Source organism: Mercenaria mercenaria, chromosome 13 (genome assembly GCF_021730395.1).
Source record: "Mercenaria mercenaria strain notata chromosome 13, MADL_Memer_1, whole genome shotgun sequence".
NCBI classification, from domain to species: domain Eukaryota; kingdom Metazoa; phylum Mollusca; class Bivalvia; order Venerida; family Veneridae; genus Mercenaria; species Mercenaria mercenaria.
The window spans coordinates 43,905,494-43,931,195 of record NC_069373.1 but is presented as its reverse complement, the minus strand read 5'-3'; the positions used below and the strand labels follow the sequence as shown (position 1 = coordinate 43,931,195).

The 25,702-nt window shown below is 35.5% G+C and overlaps 1 protein-coding gene across 1 annotated transcript; it reads left to right on the top strand.

Annotated features, from left to right (window-relative positions):
• Positions 1-2,407: 2,407 nt before the first annotated feature.
• LOC123528549 (interleukin enhancer-binding factor 2 homolog) lies at positions 2,408-24,156 on the top strand. The gene is made up of 13 exons (XM_045308342.2): positions 2,408-2,488; positions 6,958-7,059; positions 11,684-11,783; positions 13,740-13,868; positions 15,376-15,478; positions 16,178-16,243; positions 17,209-17,325; positions 17,956-18,034; positions 18,718-18,805; positions 19,813-19,874; positions 20,217-20,331; positions 21,099-21,186; positions 22,346-24,156. Exons 1-13 carry the CDS (start codon positions 2,415-2,417, stop codon positions 22,477-22,479), a joined length of 1,257 nt encoding a protein of 418 aa, XP_045164277.2. The 5' UTR covers positions 2,408-2,414; the 3' UTR covers positions 22,480-24,156.
• Positions 24,157-25,702: the final 1,546 nt, after the last annotated feature.

Here is a 25,702-nt window from a genome sequence, read left to right as displayed (position 1 = left end):
TTGAGTGGTCATTCCGTACAATAAAGTCTACCAAATAAGAACATAACTACCATAATTACCATATGCAATGACCTTCTCCTTGCCGCCCTGGACCTATGGTACCCATGCACTTATCTATTTATTCAATGCATTGGTGTAAAGCATACTCTCATCCATCCCCATCAGCAAGGCTAACCCAGGCGGTTGCATCAGAGCCTCTTATCAAAACTTCAAAAGCTATGACCCACTCTCCCCGCCACACAAACCGAAGTTTGCCTGTCAAAGCATAAAACAGAATCTGCTTTTATAAAGCTTCTATGGTAGTTCACCAGATCCACCTCTACTGGATCTGACTGTCATGACTTCTTCAAATTTAAGCTCTAATTGCTTAAGTGCCTCAATGACAGTCCTATTATCTGGTGCCCCTTGTGTGCTACCGGCCATTTCTCCCACTGCAAAAATACGTTCCTCCTCTTCGCACCATTCCTCCTCTTCGAACGGCTTAGGTTGGTGCTTTGACATACCAAATATAGCCATGTGTGCCTGTTGGTATTTACGGACTACCTGCTTGGCCTGTTGGATACTCGTAGGATCAAGCATAAACACATGAATGCCTGCATCCTTATCTAACAGGCCCTGACAGAAACGACTTATGACTTGATTAGTCACAAATGAATCTGGCAGGCCTCTGAACGCTCTTTCTGCAAGTGTCAAAAGCCGGTCTGCAAAATCATCTAACGACTCGCCCTCTTCCTGGCAAGCCTGTTGAAATTGCAATTGAGCCGCCGCTGGCAACTCGTGCTCACCAAACCGCGCCTCAAGCTTACTATGTAAACCCTGGTAAGAGTTCACCTCACCACTATCATGTATCAGTACATAATAGTCCATAGCTTTGCCAATAAGACACCAGCACAAGCCCTCAAATTTCTCAGCATCTGACCATCCGCATGCCTCAGCATATCTGGAAAACTTTAAATCAAAAGCTTCCCAGCTGCCCTTACCATCAAATGCCAAATGCTTTTGCAAAGAACTTAATTTCTTTGCCAGCTGACTATAGTTGGCTCCCACTCCCCCATCTGATGATGGTCTACTTGCATTGGCATTACCATCATCACCAAAAGGAGTGCTACCTTCACCAAGGTTGAAATTCAGTTTCGTTTCTGGTAACGATACCTTATTCCTGCCCGATGCTGGTGTCCCAAGGAATTCAGCCGGAGTTTTCAAAAATGGCCTTTGCATACCAGAAGATACAGCATGCGTTCTCGGTCTAGGGGTGATCAAATCCCAAAGCCTAGCTAGAGTATTTCCGGTCTTAATTTGTGACCAAGCACTGGGCTCTTTTCTAGCCTCAGGCTCCTTATCACTGTCCTGAAGTGGCCATAGTTTATTCTGGGTAAAATCAATTCGACCCAGCTCAGACTCTGTAAATTTCTTACGACACAGCACGGTCAAGACTTCCGGGGTTATGTTCCCCGTCGCCTCACGCACCGACAAAATTGCACTGGCAATTTTTGTATTAATTCCAGGTATCATTCTCAATTGCTCAAGGGTAGCAAAATTAATTGAAACCACTTGTGCCCTAATACCAGATGTAACTGACTTACCTTCTGGACTCTTTTGTTGTGACATCTTTGATAAAAATCAAAATAACAACAACAAAATCAGAAATAAATTTAATTATTTCAATTCCAGAATGATCCAAAAAAAATTCTTTTAAGGATCCTTAAGCTTCAACAAAGGTAAACTACAATGCCAACTATAGGGATTTCCGATTGTATAAGTCCCAACAAACTGTCTGGAAATGTCGAATAATTTTTCAATTATTCAACCTATTACACTTAAATAAGTGTTTTAGACCTAGAACGTAATCGACTAAATTCAATTACGCCTTACCTGGTCCCTTTTCCAACACAAGTCACAACCGTTTTTAGACTGGCAAGTTGGCCAAGCCTAAAAATAGAAGTTCGGTAGCGATTTATTGGTCGGCGAAATATGGGCTCAAAATGAACCGCTGCCACCAATATTGTAACTGTGGGAAACTTACCAGGTGGAATCAGTCTGTACTTTATGCTAATTGGGACAATAGCCAAATAATATTGTCTAGCAACACCAGCAACGTCTTTTCGTGCTGCCCGCGCCAAGGGAAATCACTCTTGCTGTGTTCCGGGTTCAGGCTATCGCCCCGTAGGCCGTACCAGACCGTACGCGAGCACTACAGTTTTTATAATGTGATATTTGTAATATTTGTATTCATGACATATATATTCACGAATAAATCTATCTATCATTTGCCTTTAATCATAAGGCGCACATGGTTATAATTTCTTGAGCGTATATTACGTCTACGAAATGGACTTATTTTCTAAATTGTGACTTTAAATTCAATGTGTTAATTAAACTAAACTTTCTTTGGGTTTATTTTTCTAGCATTGCGCATGCGTGCATGTATTATTTACATCCGGTGCCGGTGCGTGGTTTCTTGCTATAAAAGTGTCTTACAAGTTATGAGGTAATTTGGGACTGCTAAAATGGAAGCTTCTTGCTTCTTTCGATCTGTATGTCTGTGCTCTTAAACTAGACAGGCAATATATTTTGATATTGGGTGTTTCAAAAGAAGTTCTTTACAAAGAAATGACACCAAATCGGACGAGATTTTTTTCGGATATCTTTTATAAGTTTTTACTTTTCATTTATAACGAAACGCTTGTTTATATTTGCAAATAGTAATTGCTAGACACTTTACCTTCTGGAATACATACCTCAACTGTGTTGTAGTATGGTCGTAGAAACCATAGCAGTGTGCGACATTAACTTTTTAACACCGTAGCCAATGGGGCTACGGACTTCCAATTTTTTGTAACCCGACAGAATTTTTCGTAGCCCCACTAATTTTTCGCTCAAGAATGAACAAGACTTTCATTCTTGTAATATTTAATTTCTTTCAATATACTGCTGTAGGTTGGTGAATATTGATATATTTCAGAAATTTGTACGAGTTTTTCAGAATTGATTTCAAAATCTGAAACAGTGTTCACAAAATTGTGCAGAAAGTCAAAGACACAGAGTCATGAAAAGAGATCTAAACAGCTTTGTAGACATGGTAGACAAGAAATAGCTTGGCAGTAGACTGACAAGGGGTCTCGCTAGGCCCATTATTTTTTTGGGAGAAGTCAATTATCCCTCAAACTGATTTAAGGAGAAGTGGGGAGACTTTAGGGAGAAGTTGGAAGACTCCATTAATTTTTATATTTCTACCTCGACGCTGTGAATTGATTCAATGACCACTCATTTTCTTAGTTACATCATTTTACCATACACATTTATACCGAGTCACCACTTGTGTGAACAGTTTTTCATTCGAATAAAACTGAAAGTAAACTGTGTCAAACCTAGAAATACATACCGGTATTCAAATCAATTCATCCATCAAAGTTAGTTTTACGAAGTTAATACCTTACATGTCATTCTTTTACCATGGATAACAAATAATTGTGTCTATAATTCCAATTAATCGCATATGTAATTGACGATTCTTTAGAAAACGACCCCACGTGTTGACAATTAAATGCTAAGTGTCAAAGACGTAACCACGGCGCTGATTGGCCTATTACAATTGCCTCTGGTGAAACCGATAATTTGATTTGCTTTCACACTTCTCGCGAAAATCTCACAAGTACCTGAAGTAGGCGGAGCTTAAATTATGCTATCGGCGAGTGTGACATTGTGCAAATTGTCAAAAGATTAGCGGGTGCACATCAAAAAAAAATTCAGGCGACTTCAATTCGCTTTGAGATTGGATTTGAGCGAAGTTTGAAGCTTCAAAGCAACTATTTTGCTCCCACGTTTGCATTGATCTTTTTGGTAAATTTATTCCTCAGAATTTTTCATAGCCCGACGGGCTACGGTCTGCCGATTTTCTGTCGCCCGAGCCGAATTTTCATAGCCATTGGCAACTGGGCTACCGTTAATGTCGCACACTGCATAGTCTTGGGAAACCAAAAGTGCAAGAATTTATGATCCTCTAATCCCGAGAAAAATACAATCACAAATTTGTCAAATAATTAATAACATTTTGCATGCCGTGATCAGAAGCTTTTATTGTTTCTTTTGTTTTTCTACGGGGGATACTCCCAACAATCAATTTCTGATCATTACTCATAACTGATCATAACTCGGGACTGATAAATAAAAGTAATGAACTTAATTCTTCGGTATATGTGGATTTTGCTCATAAATTTGTTTAATTCATGTTATAGTCGTCCGCGGTATTTTCGCTTCATTGGTAATTTCGCGTTATTTCCGTATAGCACTGCAGCACAATGTGGGCATTGTTTACAAACAACCTACTTTCATTTTCAGTTCATCAATTTATCCAGAATGCATATAATTTTGGTGAATATACTTTCAAATTAGTTGAAATACTTAAAATTCACTCGTATTAAACCAAAATCCCTGTATTTTTTACTTGTTAACATCGTTTTTGCCAATGTTTTGTTTATGTTGTCAGTTATAAATAGGACCGATTCGGATGAACGACGAGCCCACAATGCCCTGCTTCCCTTTAATTCCCGCCTTGTTACCATAATTTCCGAAACAGACTGGATTTAGTAGTCATGTTGAAAGGTTCAAAGGTCAGGAATCTGAGAAGGGACAACCCTTTCAGGTGTACAGACTGTCAAAATGAGTAAATTGTCAAGTACTGGGTGTAGAACATTCCACATTATTTTACTAATTTGTTATGATTAAACTGTTATTTTTACAAACAGACGCAGTATTATTTAGTGTAACAGAAATTACCAAATATGGTGGTATGTAGCCTATCAATAATTCTACAACTACAACATCTTTAATGCGAAAATACCAAGGACATACAAATTCAAAATGGTAGAAAGTGTACATTTTGACACGTGATTGTTGGGAGTATTTTAATTATATTTTTTGTCAAAACTTGTATGTTTTGATAGATAATGAATTATTTGAAATTATTTATTATACGAAATAACCGTTATATATTTATTTTCTTGCTTATTGTATTTACTGTCACTAGTACCGCGGGAATATAGGGGAACAAGCTACTGCTTGAGTTATTCACACAAACCTGAAATTCTGTCCACAAGCCAACACAAGTCTGTATATAAGAAAGACCCTGCCTCTTTAACCCTTAGCCTGCTGCAGGCGAATTTAACAGCCTTTGCAAACAGCTTGGAACCAGATCAGACGCCGATTAAATCGGCGTCTGATCAGGTTCCAAGCTGTTTGCTACTCTGACAATATTTCTTCCAATTTTGGAGCAAATTGAATGAACTTTACAATTTTAGCAGACGACATTTCCAGCAGACGACAATTTATCTAGCATGCTAAGGGTTATAAAGACCCACCAGGAATGCGATGCATTCACCCAATCACACCCGCACTTCTGTTTTTCGAAATTTTCTTGTATATATGTGGTGGATGGGGTGTGAATGCGTTGCATTCCAGGTGGGTTTTTATGCCCCTGGCATCTACTGATGCGGGAGGCATATAGTGATCGTCCTGTCTGTTCGTCCGTCGGTACGAGGTGAACCAAATGGGACCGTTTCGTCTAGCATCAATACCCCTTACTAGAATGACTTGATACTAATGCAAATGAAACCTGTGACCATTCCTCATCTTCAAACATCACCTGACCTCAGTTTGACCTTGACCTCGTTTTGGACTTAGGTTGCTTTGTATGGGCCATTTCTTGGTCATCGCCGAAGATACCCAATTTTTGAGAAACAGATGATTGCTAAGTTTTGCGTAGACGACAAAATGACATGAGCTTCTCAATTAAAACTGATAACCAAAGGTGTGATCCTTTTTTTTGTTACGGCAATTAGCACCTTGTGTCAATTTTGTTGTTCACAGTTTAATCTCAGTTAAAGATAATACTCGATATTTATCATAGTATTTGTGATTTTTTATATATCTTTCATCAAAATATCATTAAATTTATACGAAATTTATTGTGTTATTGTAAACCACTCATCTTTTATGGAACGTAACGGCAATCTTAGATTTTAGCGTAGAGTACTAGACAGTAAGTGCGGAGAGTAGCTTCCCTTACCAATAGCAAAAATCTTAAACAAAATTGTTTTCAAGTTGAAAAAATTGTCTGTAACAATTCTTGTTGTAAAAAAAAAACACGTCTGATTTGTAGATTGCTAAGAAGACCATTCATATTGCGAAGGCAAATGCACGTCAATGTATCCTGGTAAAATAATAATAGAAAAACGAAAAAGGAATGGACTTTAAAATACACTACCATACCATCAATTTCAATTCCCAACTGTTTGATTTACGCATGCATGCAATGAGTGTATATTATAGTTTAACCTTGGGTTTATAGACAACCATTTGATGCGTGTGTATGTTCAATGTGGGAGAATATATGCCTACCATGCTCTGTTACGTAAAGCATCCAGACAATTCAGATTTTGTTTGTAATTTCATATACGTTTTTATACGCTTAAAAATTATCAGACATGAGTATATGCATTATTTCAAAGGGTGATTTACGCTAATTGGAGCTCTGAATTATGCCTCAGGTGAGAGCTACATGTAATAATACATGAAATATTTGCAAAAGTAAACATAAAGGCCTGGGATCGTAGGGGCGGTGAGCCCCCTTGTGGTTCCAGGTCAAAGCCCTGGTTGGGGGAGCGGGAGGGGGACTTATTAGAAAGAGGTATTAGAAAATGAACATGGAACAACAGCAAAAGGCTTTATTTATGATTTAATTCAACAAGTAATAAAGAATCAATAAGTAAAACATAATAATATTCATGTACAAATATACATATTTTGTCTCAAAAAGGTCAGTTTATCAACACAAAACTTACCAAACAAAGTTGACCTAACTTTGGTTGTCTCAGTATTTCGATATATCAGCTTTTTTCCCATGGTCCCCACAAAATTGAGATATCGAGGTTTAACTTTCATTTTATTTCTTTGTTTCAGAAATATGCGTGGAGGTCGTCCATTCCGTCGTGGTCGTGGAGGCCCTCCCATGAGAGGGGGTATGATGCGAGGAGGCATGATGGGATTTAAGCCTTCACCGCCGTAAGTCCTTCCCATACTTAAATTTACAAACATAAATTTTATTTTATTTTTAGCTCGACTATTCAAAGAATAGTGAGCTATTGGACTCACCCATGCGTCGGCGTCCGCGTCGGCGTCCCAATTTGGTTAATGTTTTGTATGTAAGCTGGTATCTCAGTAACCACTTGTGGGAATGGATTGAAACTTCACACACTTATTCACAGTGATAAACTGACCTACATTGCACAGGTTCCATAACTCTGTTTTGCTGTTTCACAAAATTATGCCCCCTTTTCGACTTAGAAATTCTTGGTTAAGGTTTTGTATGTAAGCTGGTATCTCAGTAACCACTTGTGGGAATGGATTGAAACTTCACACACTTGTTCACTGTGATAAACTGACCTACATTGCACAGGTTCCATAACTCTATTTTGCTTTTTTACAAAATTATGCCCCTTTTTAGCTCATCTGATTTTTTGAAAAAAAAAGATGAGTTATTGTCATCACTTGAGCGGTTGTCGGCGTCTGCGTCGGCGTTGCCTGGTTAAGTTTTATGTTTAGGTCAGCTTTTCTCCTAAACTATCAAAGCTATTGCTTTGAAACTTGGAATACTTGTTCACCATCATAAGCTGACCCTGTATAGCAAGAAACATAACTCCATCTTGCTTTTTGCAAGATTTATGGCCCCTTTTGTACTTAGAAAATATCAGATTTCTTGGTTAAGTTTTATGTTTAGGTCAACTTTTCTCCTAAACTATCAAAGCTTTTGCTTTGAAACTTGGAATACTTGTTCACCATCATAAGCAGACCCTGTACATCAAGAAACATAACTCCATCTTGCTTTTTGCAAGAATTATTGCCCCTTTTGGACTTAGAAAATCAGTTTTCTTGGTTAAGTTTTATGTTTAGGTCAGCTTTTATCCTAATCTATCAAAGCTATTCCTTTAAAACTTGCAACGTTTGTTCACCATCTTAAGCTGACCCTGTACAGCAAGAAACATAACTCCATCCTGCTTTTTGCAAGATTTATGGCCCCTTTTGGACTTAGAAAATGTCAGATTTCTTGGTTAAGTTTTATGTTTAGGTCAACTTTTTCTCTTAAACTATCAAAGCTATTGCTTTAAAACTTGCAACTCTTGTTCACCATCATAAGCTGACCCTGTACAGCAAGCAACATAACTCCATCCTGCTTTTTGCAATAATTATTGCCCCTTTTGGACTTAGAAAAATCATTTTCTTGGTTGAATATTATGTTTAAGTCAACTTTTCTCATAAACTATCAAAGCTATTGCTTTAAAACTTGCAACAGTTTTTCACCATCATAAGTGGACACTGTACATCAAGAAACATAACTCTATCCTGCTTTTTGCAAGAGTGATGGCCCTTTTTAGACTTAGAAAATCATGGGTAGGACAATATTTCTATTATACAAAAAAAATCAGATGAGCGTCAGCACCCGCAAGGCGGTGCTCTTGTTCGACTTAGAAATTCTTGGTTAAGGTTTTGTATGTAAGCTGGTATCTCAGTACCCACTATTGGGAATGGATTGAAACTTCACACACTTGTTTACTGTCATGATCTGACATGCACTGTGTAGATCCCATAACTCTACTTTGCATTTTTTTCAAAATAATGCCCCTTTTTCGACTTAGCAGTTTTTGGTTAAGTTTTTGGTGGCTGCTAGCTGCCACCAGTGTCAAAAAGAATACTCCGTTTGAAAAATCATGTCAGTTCTTAAGACCATCCTAACAACACAACCAAAAATAGTTCCAAGCTTTCTAGGTAAACAATTATCTACACAACGTGCATAATTTGAAAAGCTACAATATATGCCTTAATACCATTTTTAATGTAAATTCGGCGACTAAAATCAATACAAACTGAGGTAAACGTTTTAATTAAAACAACAACGTGTATGAATACAAATATGCAAATTTATGGTCACGTGAATAAACGATGACCTCATGTCACCTGAACTGGAGTGATGATATTGATTAGCTATTGCATAGTACTGCCCCAGAGATCACGTAGCTTATAACGTTGAAAAAGGTAGCTTATGTATATAGAAGCCTAGCCTGGGAATCCAGACTGACAATTCAAAAATGTTTCCTAACCGCAGTGTCACATGTATAACTTCCGAAATCTAAGGCTTTATTTGATAAAGAACAATACTTCTGATAGCAATAATCCGCAGCTAAAAATAGAAACGGAATTTCAACGGAAAAGTTTCCAAACATTTCCGGTCCATAGACAATACCAGTTTGTACTGCTGATAGCTTTTCCAGCAAGTTGTGATACTTTTCAAATATGTCAAAACAAACTTAAATTTCGTCATAGCTATCAAAGTGTAAGATATTATATTAATGCAACCCTAGTGATCTAAGAATGTTACTGAATTTTCGACTGCATTGTCTCGTTTTCGTTTCAAGCACGCAAAAATATAACCGCATGTTGAATAGGCTATTTATAGAAAATCGATAATCAGCAGTGATATGGATTTCCTCAGGCGTTGATTTTGCCAATTAACACTAATTAGCGCAAATTTAGTGAGATGATTTATGAACAGAACAGTACTTTATTGATATAACTTGAACATGTACAGTTCATCATTATATCAAGAACAAAATATACTAGAACATGCTTGCAATACAAGAGTGAACAAAAATAAAAGAACATTCAGTTAAAATTCATTCGATATGGTTTGCAATGTGACCTGCCGTGAGAATCAAAGACATGTATGTTTTCTGAATAATATTCCGTCACGGATAATCTTCCTTCAGCATATGTACAATATAAGATACTATATGTATGCATAGATACACATGTATTCGGTATAATTTCGTCTGACAAAACACGAATTATCAACGTGGAAACCCACAGGTCGCCCAAGCTGAGAAGTGTTTCAAGCTCGCTTTGACTAAGTGGTGCTACTGTATCACGATTTCATCAACTTGTAAGCCCATGAAAGTGGACGCAGTGATGATGCTAATACTCGCCTTTTTGAAAAGGCAGTGTGTCAGACTGTAGCAAGTCGTCGGATAACAGATTTGACCAACTTAAAAATTGAATTGTTTCAAGACAGATTCTGCTCACTTCAGCTAAATTCATTCGAGTCGCACCATGAGAAAAACAACATAGTGCATTTGTGACCAGCATGGGCCCAAATCAAACTGCGGATCCATACACCATCTGGTCAGAATCCTTGCTGTTCGCTAACGCACTATGCTGGTTTTCTCATGGTGCGTCTCAATATATCTGGATACAAATATATGTATAAAAAGTAAAACGGTTTCGTTTGTCAGTTACATATTTTCGACTTTTTTCTCGGTCTGACTAAAGTTGTAAGTTTGTCTGACTTAATGTCCAGCATTTTTGCCAAGGAGTGATAATTAATGCACCTCTAAAATACACTAGCTGCAGAACTGACATTCTTAGGTGCATCTGTGGTGCATGTTTGTGTTGTTTTCTTTCACAAAAGTCTCATGAAAACCACAGCTATCTGATACGGACTAAATCAGTGTGTATAATAATTCATGACAGACACTGCCCAAAAGCTTTAAAAAGAAATCTTAAAAGCTGAATGATTTGGAGAAAAAGCTTGTATTATTTATTCATAGTAAAACATTTTCGATGTAATTAATGTTGTCGTTTTCCTCACAAACAATCAAAACTATTCGTTAAACACTGAATCAGTGTGTATGTAAACAATGACTGGCAGTGAAAAAGGATTAATTTTGAAACCAAAGCCGAATATTAAAAAAAAAATGCAAAAAAAAGTTCTTATAGTTTATATTAACAATTCCTCAGCTTTCTTTGTAATATTTTAAACATTGATTAGCAGCCACCATCAGCGCTTTGAGCGCTTTGATTATATGTAAGCTGGTATTTCAGTATCCACTTATGGGAAAGGATTGAAACTTCACGCACTTGTTCACTTTATGAGCTGATAAGCACTTTGAAGGTTCCCTTTCTCCCAGTTTTACAAAATTATGCCCCTTTTTCGACTTTTGTATTCATTCAATTGACAAGGCTGTTGAATAGTTGAGCGTTGCTGTCCTCCGACAGCTCTTGTTAAAATTACTTTCAGTTTTAATATTTCAACAATATCGAAGTGAGCTGCCTGATAATAAAGTTAGTATTACTAAAATTTAGAAGGCATGTTACGAGGAAAATTTAAGACACCAACAGCGGTGAAAGAGAGTGTGTGTGAAGGGTTTCCCATCCTGCTAGAGGGGCCATGGTGCGCTCTCTTAGAATGATTTTAGTTTTACATGTAATGACTCATTTGAAACTTGCTGCATTCCAAAAAGGAAATATAAAAACATGAAAAATTTATAAACATCTGCCAAAGCAGGTCCTCTTATATGCACCAGTCCTAGTTTACATTTTATACATACATGTAACTGGGGTTGGATTACTGCACCTTTGGATTTTTTGCAACAAAAAGGGGTTGTAAACGACTTTTAACATTGTTTTCATGACTCTGCTCACAAAAACATCTGCATCTGACTGGCACTGACTGATTCTGAGAACAGTTTTGAAATTGACCAGTACTATGAATGATGTTACAAAGCATAAAGACGCATAATTTAAAACTTTAAATGGTAAATTCAGTTAAAATCAGTACAAACATATTTACACACAGGTTTAGAGCATTTATTCCACACATTCCATTTGATATGACACAGTGTGAGACCAACTTTCCACAAGCCAGGACAGTTCAGGAAGAAAAACCTCTCACAGACGTAAGTACAAAAATTAGCAAAATATGTAGTATCAATACATTTTCCTATGTATTTGTAGTTCTGTGTCTCCAAAGTTTCTGACATCGTTTGAAAAGAATTTTTCAGTTTTCCTGAATGTTTGAAAGAAGTTCAACAAGTGATTGTGTGGAAGAAGGACGACAATCTATTGAAATCAGTTAGCATAATCAAAATACAGATAAGACCAGTTTGTGCAGTGTGTACAGTTTAATTTGAGTATTTCACTGTTAGTGCTATATTTAAATTTTAGCTGGTTTAACATAATTATGCTTTCAAGAAGTATTATTGAATAGTGATTTTAGCTGCAATGAGTACCAAAAATATGATTTATGCTACAACTGTGGGTATGTGTTCTACAGATAACTGATACTTGTATTTTGCCGTTATGAATAAACTTTGATGTCACAGATGATTTGAGTGTATCTGCAGGAAATAAAAAGCATGTCTTTAAAGTTTTCATACTTGCCATGTAAAAGATCTGAGGTCTGTTGTACTGGCCCAATGTTGCATCATAAAATGATTTACCTCGGCCCTCTGAGGATTAAAAGTCTGTGTTAGTCTTGGCCAATAGAGGTGAAAAGCATATTGCACTGTAATACAAACCTACTAGTACTAGATAGTGAGCTTGCTGGTATAATATGTTAAATGCATGAGCAGGAAATACAGTTAAATAGGTAGCTTATTACATTATATAAAAATATTCTCCTGAGCATTATGTCTTTTTAACCCCCCCCCCACCCCCCAGAAGAAGGGGTATTTTGTTTTGCAGATGTCTGTCAGTATGTAGACCAATCCGTTTCCGGATGATAACTCAAGAATGCTAGGGCCTGTGATCATGAAAGTTGATAGGGAGGTTGGTCATCACAAGCAGATGACCCCTATTGATTTTGAAGTTGTTAGGACAGAGGTCAAGGTTACAATGACCCAGAACAGTTAAACCAATTCCAGACGATTACTTGAGAACGCTTGGGCCTAGGATCAAAAAACATTGACTTTGTGTATAACTGACCTGGAACAATTCAACGGTTTCCGGATGATAACTCAAGAATGCTTGGGCCTAGGATCATGAAAGTTGACAGGGAGGTTTGTCATCACATGACCCCTATTGATTTTGAGATCAGTAGGTCAAAGGTCAAGGTCACAGTGACCAGGAACAATAAAACAGTTTCCGGATGATAACTCAAGAATGCTTTGGCCTAGGATCAGGAAAATTGATAGGGAGGTTGGTCATGACCAGCAGATGACCCATATTGATTTTGAAGTCATTAGGACAGAGGTCAAGGTTACAATGGCTACGGTTAAACCAATTCCAGATGATTACTTGAGAACGCTTGGGCCTAGGATCATGAAACCTGAAAGGGAGATTGGTCATGACCAGTAGATGACCCCTATAAATTTTTAGATCAGTAGACCAAAGTTCAAGGTCACATTGACCCGGAACAGTTAAACCCTTTCCAGACGATAACTTGAGAATGCTTAGGCCTAGGCTCACAAAACTTAATAGGGATGTTGATCAAGACCAGCAGATGACTCCTCTTGATTTTGAGGTCAATAGGTCAAAGGTCAAGGTCACATTGAACCAGAACAGTAGAATCTTTGTTTACAGTGAGCAAATAATTTCTGTTCCTTGTGCAATTACTGAATACATCAGTGGTGGGGGGCATTTCGTGTTCTACGAGCTCTTGTTTTAGTCTGCAGATGTGATAAATTCAATGAGGTAATACATGAATGTAATATTCATTCCATCAACAGATTAACTTAACATGCTGAAACCTCGAATTGTCTTCTTTCTATATCAGTTATAGACAAAGTCAATGTTTTCTATACTAAAAACTTCTTTGTCAAAGTTTTATTTCACAGTAACTTGTAATATCAAATTTTTTGAAAATCCCTTGTTTCACACATTCAACATCAAAAATGTGATAAATGTTGTTTCAGGCATTGCTGAAGAGGAACGGTGACCTTACACCATCTACAAATGAGCAGGCAGCTATCCTGGCTCTAGTGTCAAAGATCAACACAGTATTAGACAATCTCACAATCACACCAGGAAACTTTGATGCAGCAGTATGTACTTTATGTGATTATAATTTAATGTCATAATGGTATTGATACGTTACATAAAAATTATTATGCATTTTGACATTCCAATTTCATTTTATGTATGTCACAAAAAAGATATTGCTAGTCTTAGTTAATTAGATGCTTGTGCATTGCTATTAGTTGGCCAGATGTTACTGTTACATTATAAAGAGCACACTGAATGATCTATTCTGATGGAAAATCTAATGCCATGCTATTACTGTTCACTTGAATTTTTTGTGTTTTACAAGTTCATGTCCCTTCAGGATATCCATTGTGCCAGAACCACAAACTTTTGATGGCAATAAACATCAATGAATCTACAGAACTGTTAAATCATTAATATTTATGGCAGGCTAATTTTCATGAATTTCATGGTTGTGTCAATTTGTGAAGTTAAATGTAAACAGGCAAATAAGTTTCAAATTCATTTTATCTTCAAAAGATGCAGCACAAAAATTCATATTCATATGAAATAGCCGTTTTGACCAAAACCACGAAATTTCATGCCCATGAAATTAAATCTTTCCAGTATATGATACTATTAAGTAGGGGTGTAATGATACATCGAAATATCGATGCATTGCGATACTGACGGTCCTGATAGTATGCATCGATAGAAAAGTCATGATCCAATAACAATTGCCGATAGTTCCTTCAACAATCGATAGTTTCGATAGTTTTGAAATTTTAGTAAATACAGAAATAATTTATAATTTATAAACCAAGAAACAGAGCCAACTTTCATTTGTGCCTTGGGAAATGTTTACGTCTCCATTACAATAATTACCCTCACGGAATTAAACTACCATAAAGGACTGGGAAGTCTGGGAGATAATTAATAGATTTAGTTTCTTAGAAACTTTGATTAAATATATTTAAATAACCTGTTAATCTTAAGTGAGAAAAAGGACGATGGACATGGAGAAAGTAGGCTACTTGTATGATATAGCAAACTGTTCGGTAGGACCCTTCATTTAGTGCTGAAACACCTTAGTCCGATCCGTCAATTTTCGTCTTTTTCGATGCTTTGGGTTATTAAATAGTTGACATTCGCAACAAAATGGCAAATGCGTTTGAGTATACCTTGCATAGGTTTATTGTTTTACTTATTGTTTCAAAGCCAAGGATGGCTAGAAATAGAAAAAATGTTAAAAATATTTAATGTTAGATTTATTTCTGTCCATTTCAGTTATACAAACATCTCAATGTGTATTACCGGTAATAACAATTATAAACAGTGCTGTCATGCCCGTGTCTTACACTGTGTTGCCAGTTGGCAGTTTTACTGTATAAAACATGGTGGCTGATAACTATTGCAATAGTATCGCAATAGTAATCTGCAATAGAATAGTATCGCAATAGTTTTTCAGCAAGATCAATAGTATTGCAATAGTCAAAACTGGCCCCAATAGTCGCCCCTACACTAGTATTTTGAATGTGTATAAGCTTTGTTAGAGCGAATTGTTTTTAAATTATTTGTTGTTTTCAGCAAATAGAAGAGGTCAGACAAGTTGGACCATTTAAAAAAGGAACAATGATGGCTGGAAATAATGTTGCCGATATAGTGGTCATGTTGAAAACTTTACCCACAAGTATGCTGATTACAAGTTTTGTTTCCATTTATTACCTGTATAAACTTTATATATCACAAAATCAGTGTAGGTGCAATATCCTTTTGTTGAAGTATTACTGAAATAAGGTTTGAAGTCTTTCCAAACTTCCAAAATCAAGTGTTTAAATAGCTGCCTAATGTTAAAAAATCAACCGAAGAGAAGCTCTGTCAGATTATGAGGTATTCCAGTAAACATGCTGAAAATCTGTTGGCAGTACTCTTTGTTACAAAGAAATGTATGATCCTGTTGGCATTTTGTCATGCTGTATACCGGTGATCCATATGGGCGACTCCTCCAGAAGAATATTAGTAGAGGGATAGTGCAAGATACAGAAAAGCTGCTTTTCCAGAAGCTTCCCTGGTTCTTTTAGCGTGCTAGTTGTAAATGACTCTTATCCCAGTGTTAGTAATTTTTAATTGGAGGAGTGTGGGCTCGAACTCACAACCCCTGGTTTTGTAGTCAAAGTTTAACAGTGTTACCACTTACCATGGTGTCTGCTGTTACGGCATTTGTATCTCTACAATGCTTTTTTATAGGCTAATTGGGGGCTGAAAGTCACAGTGAACTCTAGGCTGAAAATGATTTTTGATCAATAACTAGGCAATGCTTTGACCTTTATTTGAAGATGATTTGTATATGTATTTGCATATAAATTTTCATGCTATTTTTTTGTTACAGAAGAAGCAGTTACTGCCCTTGGAAATAAAGTTGTAGAAGATTTGAGAAATTCAGAGCCCAGGGAAAGTAAGACATTATGATAATTTTCTCCATTTGTTTTCTAGTTTAACACCGTCTTATATACCATATTTTCTCTTATTAATGCCCTTTTGGGTGTTTCATTTTGCAAAGGTGGCAGGGTTATTTTTTATACATCAGTAAATGTCTATAATTTAAACTAGTAAATACAGCCATCACACTTGCGTTTACCCAATTATTTTGTAAATATTTGAGCAAAGGGCTGGTGGTTGATAAGAGAATATATGGTAAATGTTATTTGTAAAAAAGGTAAACAGTCCCTAATAAAGATGACTCGAATAATATATACCTTAGTTACTTTGTGGAGTTTAGTCAAAACTGTTTTCTCAAAGTAGCAGGGATGACTTTCAGATTTTTATCATAGACAGATAGGCCAAGGACAACAGTTAAAATGTTTCCGCAATACTGAGGGACATCTATGTTTACTATGCTTGAAACATCCATGATATAATTGCTCTGTTACCTGATAAATTTGTTAAAAAGGCCGAGTTACTGAGAGTTAATTCTAAAAACACTAATTGGTGTAAGGACTTTATAAACATAACCATGCTATATAGTGCTTTAAATGATCATGGTCATTTAAACACTTGATAGAAGACAACAAAATGACATTATTTTACGCATCACTTCTGCACACAAAACAATTAAACATAGAGGGCAATTGTTAAAAGCTTTTCACACCTCGGTGTAGGAAATAATAAAAGATAATAAATTTCTAATTTTATACAGAATTAGGCTTCATTCCAGACTGATTTGAATGTAATATCGTGCCATAGATATATCATAAGACAATATTTCAACGGTCTGATTTTATGAGTTGTCTTGTTTGTAGTTGTGTTTTGCTCAGTAGAAACAAGTTTACAATGATCAATTTCATAGAATTTATGCTACCGACTCTCAGTCTGACATCTACCAATACACCAGTCGGTCATCTTTCTTTGTATAAATTTCAGTTTTGTCCATGCTAACAAGTGAGACAGGATTTGAAATTAGCTCATCAGATGCCACAGTCCGGTGCCTTATCACAACAATACCACCAAACTTGAAGAAACTGGATCCAGATCTTCATTGTATGTTTCTTTATCATAAAGTTTATGTCCTTGTATTACAGTGTATAGTAGATTTGTTAATAGCCATAGATCAGACTTTCACAATTTGTATTTAACTGTCTTAAAGGTCAATAATGCTTTAATTTTTTACCTTGAATTCAGATGAACAGCTTTCTAAATTTGATGTTAAGCATACTTACATTGTTAGAAAAGCATTGCTTTTGATATTTCACATGAACTGTTATAGTTAGAGCCGTAAAGCAAGGTAATAAAAAAGCAATAGATTCAGTAAAGTATATTCAATTCTAGTATATTCAGCAATATTCTAACCTTTGACAAATGTTAAAGAAAGTAATTATTAGTAATAGGATTTAACAAGGAATAAATGTATTTTAGCCACACTTTAAACAAAGGCATTATGAGCCTTTTAAGGAGGCGATCATTGCTGGAATGATAAAAGTTTGGGATATAAGATGTAATGGTTGTAATATACATATTATGACAATAAACATACTGTGTTATAACAGTCTGAAGTAGAAATCATTAATGTTTGCGAGACAATGAAAAGCATAACAATAGAAAAAGATGATCCTTTGCAATTTTTTTTCTGATTGAACTGTATAATATTTGCTTTGATATTCATTATTATAGTGGATGGTAAAATCATGAACAGTCATCTAGCTGCTATACGCCACGCTCGCTGGTTCGAGGAAAACGCATCTCATTCAAGGTTAGTTTGTTTGCAAATAAAAAATGATGAAAATCACTGTGCATAGCAGAGTCATTGTCAGGATACAGAAAATTATTTTGATGCTGTTGAAATATATCTATGGACTTAACATTGGACCAAAGGCCCTTAACCCTCTTCCTTGGCTGAATAGGGAGAGCGTAAAACTACGAATTGCACAGTTCCGAGTTCACTGTGATGGTTTCATATAAGACATTGTTTCATGTTACATGCAGAAAAAAGAAAAGGTTAGTACTGGTAGATCAGACTCTAGGAACATTGGTTAGATAAACCTGCCATTGCACAACTGAAATACTGCTTTAACTCGTTTTCTAGTTTCAGGAGTTTCATTCAGATTTCTTTTAGCTATGCCCCATTTTTGGTCTTAATATATTACAACTAACATCATTACCTTGTGTACTCAACTCCTTCTTCAGTTTCCATCCAATTCATATAGAACTCATCAACATCAAGTGGACATGCACATATTGTTGAAAGTTGAATGTTTGTTGTTAAGGTCATTGTAAAGATACTTTTTTGCGTATTGTTATTTCAGTGCTATGTTTTTTCGTTGTTACATCTTGACTATAATCAGATCTAAATATCATTCTTCAGAGCTTCTTGAATTAGCTATGACTGAGCAGTTATGAAATTATTAAGACTTAGAAAGTGTTTATCCTTTTCAGTATAAAAGTTCTAAATAGATTGCTTCAAGACTTGAAGAACAGATTTGAAGGATTCTCTCCCCTTACTCCCTGGATTATTGATCTCTTGGTAAGTTCAGTGGCGCCAGACCAGAAAGAAAATGCCTCTGTTATACATGTTATACTTTACCCCTAGGTATTCTATAAGAACCATGGTCATGAACGGGAAAGTGCACTAATCCAATTCAATTGTACATATTTCTCATCTTAAATGCGCAGTTCAGTGAATGGGTACCTACTGTATTGAACAAGCGATAATTCATCTTCCATCGTGCACCAGTCACATTATCTCAATATTACATGTTGCAGAGATGCTCCACATATTTTATGCTTTCGTCAACGCTACAGAAAAAACTTGCATGAACTCCCCTAATGAACATCCGGTCTAGAGGTCACGGCAGTGTGCACTTGTTAGACGGAATGTAAACAAACAAAAACAGAATGCAATATATTCACAGTTTTACGATAAAACTCGAAATGACGAATGAAAATCATCTTGGATATGATTTTGAATTTGAAATCATACATTGGTACACATCTGTTCTGTTTATTTAATTCATTTTGCACATTTATGCTGTATATACACATTTTATCGTACATGTGTTGTAAAATGACGACTGACATACATTTTCACATCAGCCAATCAGAATTATTTTTTAATCTACACCAGAACTTCACCAGGGAAGTTCAAGCAAGTTTTTTGTGTAACGTTGAAAAAACTATAAACTATGAGAAATTGGCCCTAACATCTATGCATTAATACAGGCTACCAAGTAAAGATAAGTAATAATATTTATTATTATCTTGATTATCATAAAAAAAAACGGTTCAGTAAAAGAGTATGCAACAACTACTGTTATTATTCCTTGTTAAATATGAGGAGCTTTAATATTACATAGAACTATGTGGAGTGGAATTATTCCACAAATAATAAACCACCACAAATGTCAGATTTCACAGTAACTTTATGGTCAGTAGGCTTTGATTTCATGTGTCAAGGTGACCAGGAAATCCAAAATAATTAATAGTGAATGGTGTTGAATGATTATTTTAACATAAGTTTTCTGCTATTTTCAGTCCCATTATGCTATTATGAACAATCCCACAAGGCAGCCTCTTGGAATAAATATAGCTTTCAAGTAAGTACAATATTAAATATAAATGTAAATCTACATTCTGGTATAAACTTTTATAAAAATTAAATATTTTTGAAAAAAGGCCAGTGTTAATGTAATGTTTTCATTGATAAGGTGAGAGTTCTGTCAGGGGGTCAGATAATTCCTCATGATTAAAGCCAGCATGCCGGGGTACAGAAAATTTGTGCATTATCTAGATGCAAGTTTGTGCAAACTATATTGCCTGGAGGGCAAATTGCAAGAAAGACCACTCCAGGGTCTAGTGGGTCAAGTTTGTATTAAAGTTCAAAGTTAGTTATGTTTTAATGCTTGAATACAACACTCTGTCCTGTTTTGTTTTTGCAGGAGATGTCTACAGATTCTTGCTGCAGGATTTTTTCTTCCTGGATCAGTGGGTATTACAGATCCCTGTGAACAGGGTACAGTTAGAGTACACACGGTCATGACCCTTGAACAACAGGTAAATATTATATTACACATCCTTGTGAACAGGGCACAGTTACAGTACACACAGTCATGACCCTAAACAGTGGATAATGGACAGTTATTAAATTACAGAGCCTTGTGAACAAGGCACAGAGTACATACAGTCATAACCATTGAGCAACAGGTAAATATTAAAATACAACTCCCTGTGAATAGGGCACAGTCAGGGTACACAAGGTCATTACTCGTGAACCACAGGTAAATATTACTGTGAACAGATTACAACTATAGTACACACAGTTGTGGCCCTTGAACGACAGGTAGATATACTTGACAGATCCTTGCAGGACACATTTGTAGTACACACAGTTGTGACCCTTAAATACTAGTAACAGGTAAAAATAACACTTATTTTACTGAAATAAACCCTTAAATTTTAGGTTTTCCCAATATATTGTTCTTCCTTTACTCTAATTTATCTGCATTCTGCCAGTCAAATTTTTTCTAGTTTTTATACAGTTATACTTTCTATTATACTCTCTTAATGTACATTTATTATGAATTATGAAACAGTACACGGATGTAGGTCATACAGTTGCAGAAAGCTCTACATATTTTCAGCGTTAAAGATGAATTATATAGAAGAAGAAAAAAAATGCTGACTTTGCATTTTGATGTGTTTGTCGAAATTTTAAGACTGAATGTGTCAATGAATGCCAGCCCTGTTGTCAGTTTTACAAAACTTGATTGTAAATTATGATCTTAAACTCTTGTAATGGAAATTACCTCAAATATTTTTAGGATCAGGTATGTTACACAGCACAAACGTTACTCAGAGTACTTAGTCATGGCGGCTTCAAACAGATCCTCGGAATGGAAGGAAATGCAAGTAAGAAGCAAATACCTTTTGTGGCTTTTAACTGTTTATTGTAATCCATTGCTTCTAGTTGTTACTGTGTTATTTTTAAGTTATATTAAATGTTGCAACAAATTGTGAATAATTAGATAGGTTTTGTTGCTTTTAATCTTATTGAATAGAACATGTATGATATTTTCCAATCTGTGAAAAAAATGAATTTTTTTAGGAACAGTATTCAATTATGTATAGTTATATCATTTAATATGCGTAATGTGTTAATAAAAAAATGCGGATTGTTTAATAAAGATCTTATTTCAGACAAAGTTGAGTTTTAAAGGCACTGACCTCCAGATTTTGATTTAAAAAAATGATCTTCTTTAAAATTGAAGTTTTGTGATATTATAAACATTAGAATATGAGTTTCTGTTTCTAAACTTTCTTGAAAAAGAAAAGAAAAATGCCCAAACCAGGAAATGAACTCGGACCGCCGCGGCAATAAAAACAATTTTGCTGTCTCTACCAGAACTGCCACGGAGGAATATTTATTTCACAATCGTTGAATATAAATGTTTATAATTAAGGCAGTTAACCTCAAGTAAAGCATTAGAAATGCTTTTCAATTTTCAGTGTAAGAATTAAGTAAAAACAACTAATTCTCATGTGTTTCCATAACATATAGTCTGTCAGTAATTAAGTTCCAATGCTTTCTTAAGAAATATGGCATTAATTTCATAATACCTAACATTTTCTCTTTTTTTGTTGTTATATGATTCGGAGGTCAGTGCCTTTAAAATGTGAAAATAGGAGCCATTTTTGTAATGCTGAGAATATTCATTTTGCAACTTGTTATACATTTGGAGGTAACACTTCTTAATAGCCACAAGTTGCCTTATTTGAAAATGTTAGCAAAAATAAAACCATTGTATTACTCAATGTACCATTTTCTGAAACACATTCATGTTTGTAATAGCTTTAATAACCGTTTGAAGTCAGATTGGCATCATAATGTTGATGAAATATTAAAGGTTTTTTGCTTTCATTTTAATAGTTTTCATTTATATATTGAACATAGTTTTATTTAAATATACAGTTTAAAGTTTTATGTTTTAAAAGTCACCTCGAGAAGTTGAATGAGTTTCAGCTCAAGTTTGAGAACATATCTAAACTAATTTATATTTTTCTGTTTTAGCTATAGCTACTGAGATGAGTGTATGGGAGGGGGTTGTTGTGACACCATCTGACAAGGCGTACGAGAAACAGGAGCGGCACGAGGAGGATGATGATGAAGAAGATGAAGAGGACATGGATACAGAGGGGAAGTGATGACTGAGACAGATGTGAGAGGATTTTGTGAATCATGCATAGACATTTGTTTGTAACTCTTGTCATGCAATATAAATGAATTATGATTAATACGTAGACACTTGTTTAAAAGTCTTGTAATGGAATGTGATCGAAATAGAGAGCAAATGTCTGTAGAGAAACACGTTAGATTGAAATTGTTTATTCTTTAGAGGTAGTTACTCTTGAGAAGTTAATTTATGAAGAAACTGTTCCAGTTTTAAAGAAAAATCTGACTTTGTAGAGAAAAAAATATGCTTTTCCGAGATGTTGAAAATAGATGTTATATTTGATATTGAACATTAGTCACTTCATACTCTGCCATAGTTGTGTCTAATGAGATACAAGTTAAGCTTGATAATATTCAGTATGTCAAATTATCCAGATAACATTTTTAATACAATGATTAATGTTTAAAATTCTATTGGCTTAGATGATCAAAAACATTGCAGCACATAATGGCCATATGTTTCTGTTAAGATTCAAGGTCCAGGTAGATGTTTGTATACAATTTGTATATTTTTTTACGATTTTAAATGAGGTTTTATTTTGCGGGATTAATAGATTTAGTTAAAAAAATAAAAGTCATTGTCAAAGCGGTAATTTGACTTTACACTGTAAAAGTTTTAAGGAACCAAAATACTAACGAAGGTCGGATGGTGCCAATATTTGCCATATATCTTCTAAAGGATTTAAAGGGATGGCTGATATACAAAACATGCTTGTTTATTTTGATAAATTAATGTGTTTTTTCTTTGCCGAAATTATATCATACCGAAAATTGTTTTTGACAAAGCATTTAGCCATTAAAGATACTTCATGTTCATTTCCATCTGAATTCTTGTAAATAACATAAATCTAACCTGATGTTTGTCTCATATTTGTGAAGCATTAATTTAATTGGTTCCCCTTAGTCACACAGCAAGAATTTCATTCACTCGGGCAGCTGAAATAATGAGAATGAGGGTTCTGTAAAAGGGTATTTTACAGCTTTTTCAAAACAACGAAATTAACTGTCCATAAAAAAATATATAATTGTCCAAGGATAGCTGAATTTAGATATAGAGTTTGTAGAGAAAAGGAAAATAATGAACATAGTTATGTTTCTTCACCTAGCCGATATTAACAAAAAGAAAAAAAGTTACGTTTTCTCATGGTACCTTCAGCCAACACTAGGAGTTAGCGCAGTCAGTATGCTTTACAGCCAGTCAGACTACTTAGAGTAAAAACAACACAGTTAATCAGCAAAATGTATGCACAGCATATTTTGCCAGAGGATCTGTCCTGGCACACAAATAAATTGTACATTTTTCCTAACCCTTTGTTATGTAAAATACACCAAGTCGTATATTTCTTTTAAAGGTAACTCATAATAATTTCTAACATGTACTTACAGTTACAAATACTGTTACAATTTCTAATGATTGCAATTATTTACAATTATATTTTCAAACAATTACAAAGACTTAGTAATGAAATCACTTTCATCATTTCCAAAAAAATTGACATAAATCTCCAGAGAGAGTCATTTTGCCTTACAAGGCTTTGTAATTATGACTGCATGAAATGTTATTTTGACTCGTGATTATTTTGTGGTTTTCTGAAAGAAAATTGTATTTACTTATTTAATGTATTAAAACTTGTCAAAACATTATCAAATTTTGTTGTTTTTTAAGTGTTATCTACACGCCCTTTTTCTAAAACAAGAGTTCAGCAGAAGGGGCAATATATGCCTGATAATCTGGATCAAAGCAGGAGAGAAAAAAAATTGTGTGTCGAGCTGGGATTGGGAGGGAGAGTTATGTGGACTGCACTGCTCAAATCGTCAGATTGCCACCTATGTATATGCTAAGCTTAAAGTCAATACCTTGAATGGTTATTAAATAATGCTCTGGAAACATAATATGATGGCCGTATTTGACCTTGTTGCTGTAATCTTGACCTTTGAAGGTCACTTTCCCTTTGATGCCGTGATTTCAAGCCTAGTATTTGATTGACTAGCGCACCTGATCTTAAGCTATTGTGATGATGCTTTTCCCTCTGTCTGTCAACAGTTTTACTATTAACACATTGGAGGCACCATAATACATTTATTTCAATAATTTGTGAAACTTACACAGAATGTATGTGTCTAAAAGATCTGTGACCATTTTGATTATGGCCTACTTTAGATTTATGGCTCTTGAATTAGTCAAATTGCCATTTCACTTTGTTTAAACATAAGAATAATGTACATTAACACAAGAACTCTGACCTGATTTCAAAACGCTTTGGGTTGAAAACCATGCTTGGGATGTGGAATTCATTCATGTGAGGAAGCCACACAACTGGCTTGTGGAAGGTCGGCGGTTCTACCCCAAGTTCCCCGCACATGTCTGAAATAATGTTCGGATGGGGAACTAGGGACTTTCTGTCCAAAATGAAAATCTGCAAGTTCGCTATATAACCTGAAATTGTGCCGGAGTGACGTTAACCAAACACAAGTTTCAATGATGGATATGACTACTTTAAAAGCCACATTTATGATCCTTGAGTTAAATAAAATTCTTTTATATCACAATGTTAACACATTAGCAGCCAAATTTCACATTTCCTGAGCAGACTTCATGAAACGTGAAATGTACATAGCCGCAAGCTCGTTGTTAAACTCGAACAGCCAACTTCCTGACGGGTCGCTCTCAGCGCGTGATAGTTGGTGGGGCAACATCCGAGTCGGCACCCGTTATCAGCGGCGTCCCACAGGGAAGTTTCCTCGGACCTATTCTATTCCTCACCTTCATGAACGACTTACCACTTTAGGTTTCATCCAAATCAAGACACTTTGCAAACGACTGTGTGGTAGATCATGATCTGGTTGCTATCCCAATCGTAGATTACCTGACCCCAATGACCCGATGTGTCCGCTATGGCTACTCCCTAAGTTATAGGTTAATTACTGCAACCACTGACTATTACAAGTTTTCTTATTTTCTGAGAACATTGTACCATCGGAACCAACTTCCCCCCAGTGTCGCCCACCTCCCTACCCTAGAGCAGTTCAGTGCTGCAGTTTGCAGCCTTGAACATGCCTCGCCCTAGTTATCCCGCAAACTCAAGTTTTAACCTTTTTATATCACCAAAGTTATTTTTAGTTTCTTCCACTCTAAATTTTTATCACTATATTTTTTCTCTTTTTGATTTTGACGCGCAAAACGTCTACGTTACC

Coding starts and splice junctions, on each gene's coding strand:
- LOC123528549 (XM_045308342.2), top strand. CDS start 2,415: ATGCGTGCATGTATTATTTACATCCGGTGCCGGTGCGTGGTTTCTTGC. Junction 2,489..6,957: donor AGTGTCTTACAAGTTATGAG/GTAATTTGGGAC, acceptor TCTTTGTTTCAG/AAATATGCGTGGAGGTCGTC. Junction 21,187..22,345: donor CGGAATGGAAGGAAATGCAA/GTAAGAAGCAAA, acceptor TTTCTGTTTTAG/CTATAGCTACTGAGATGAGT.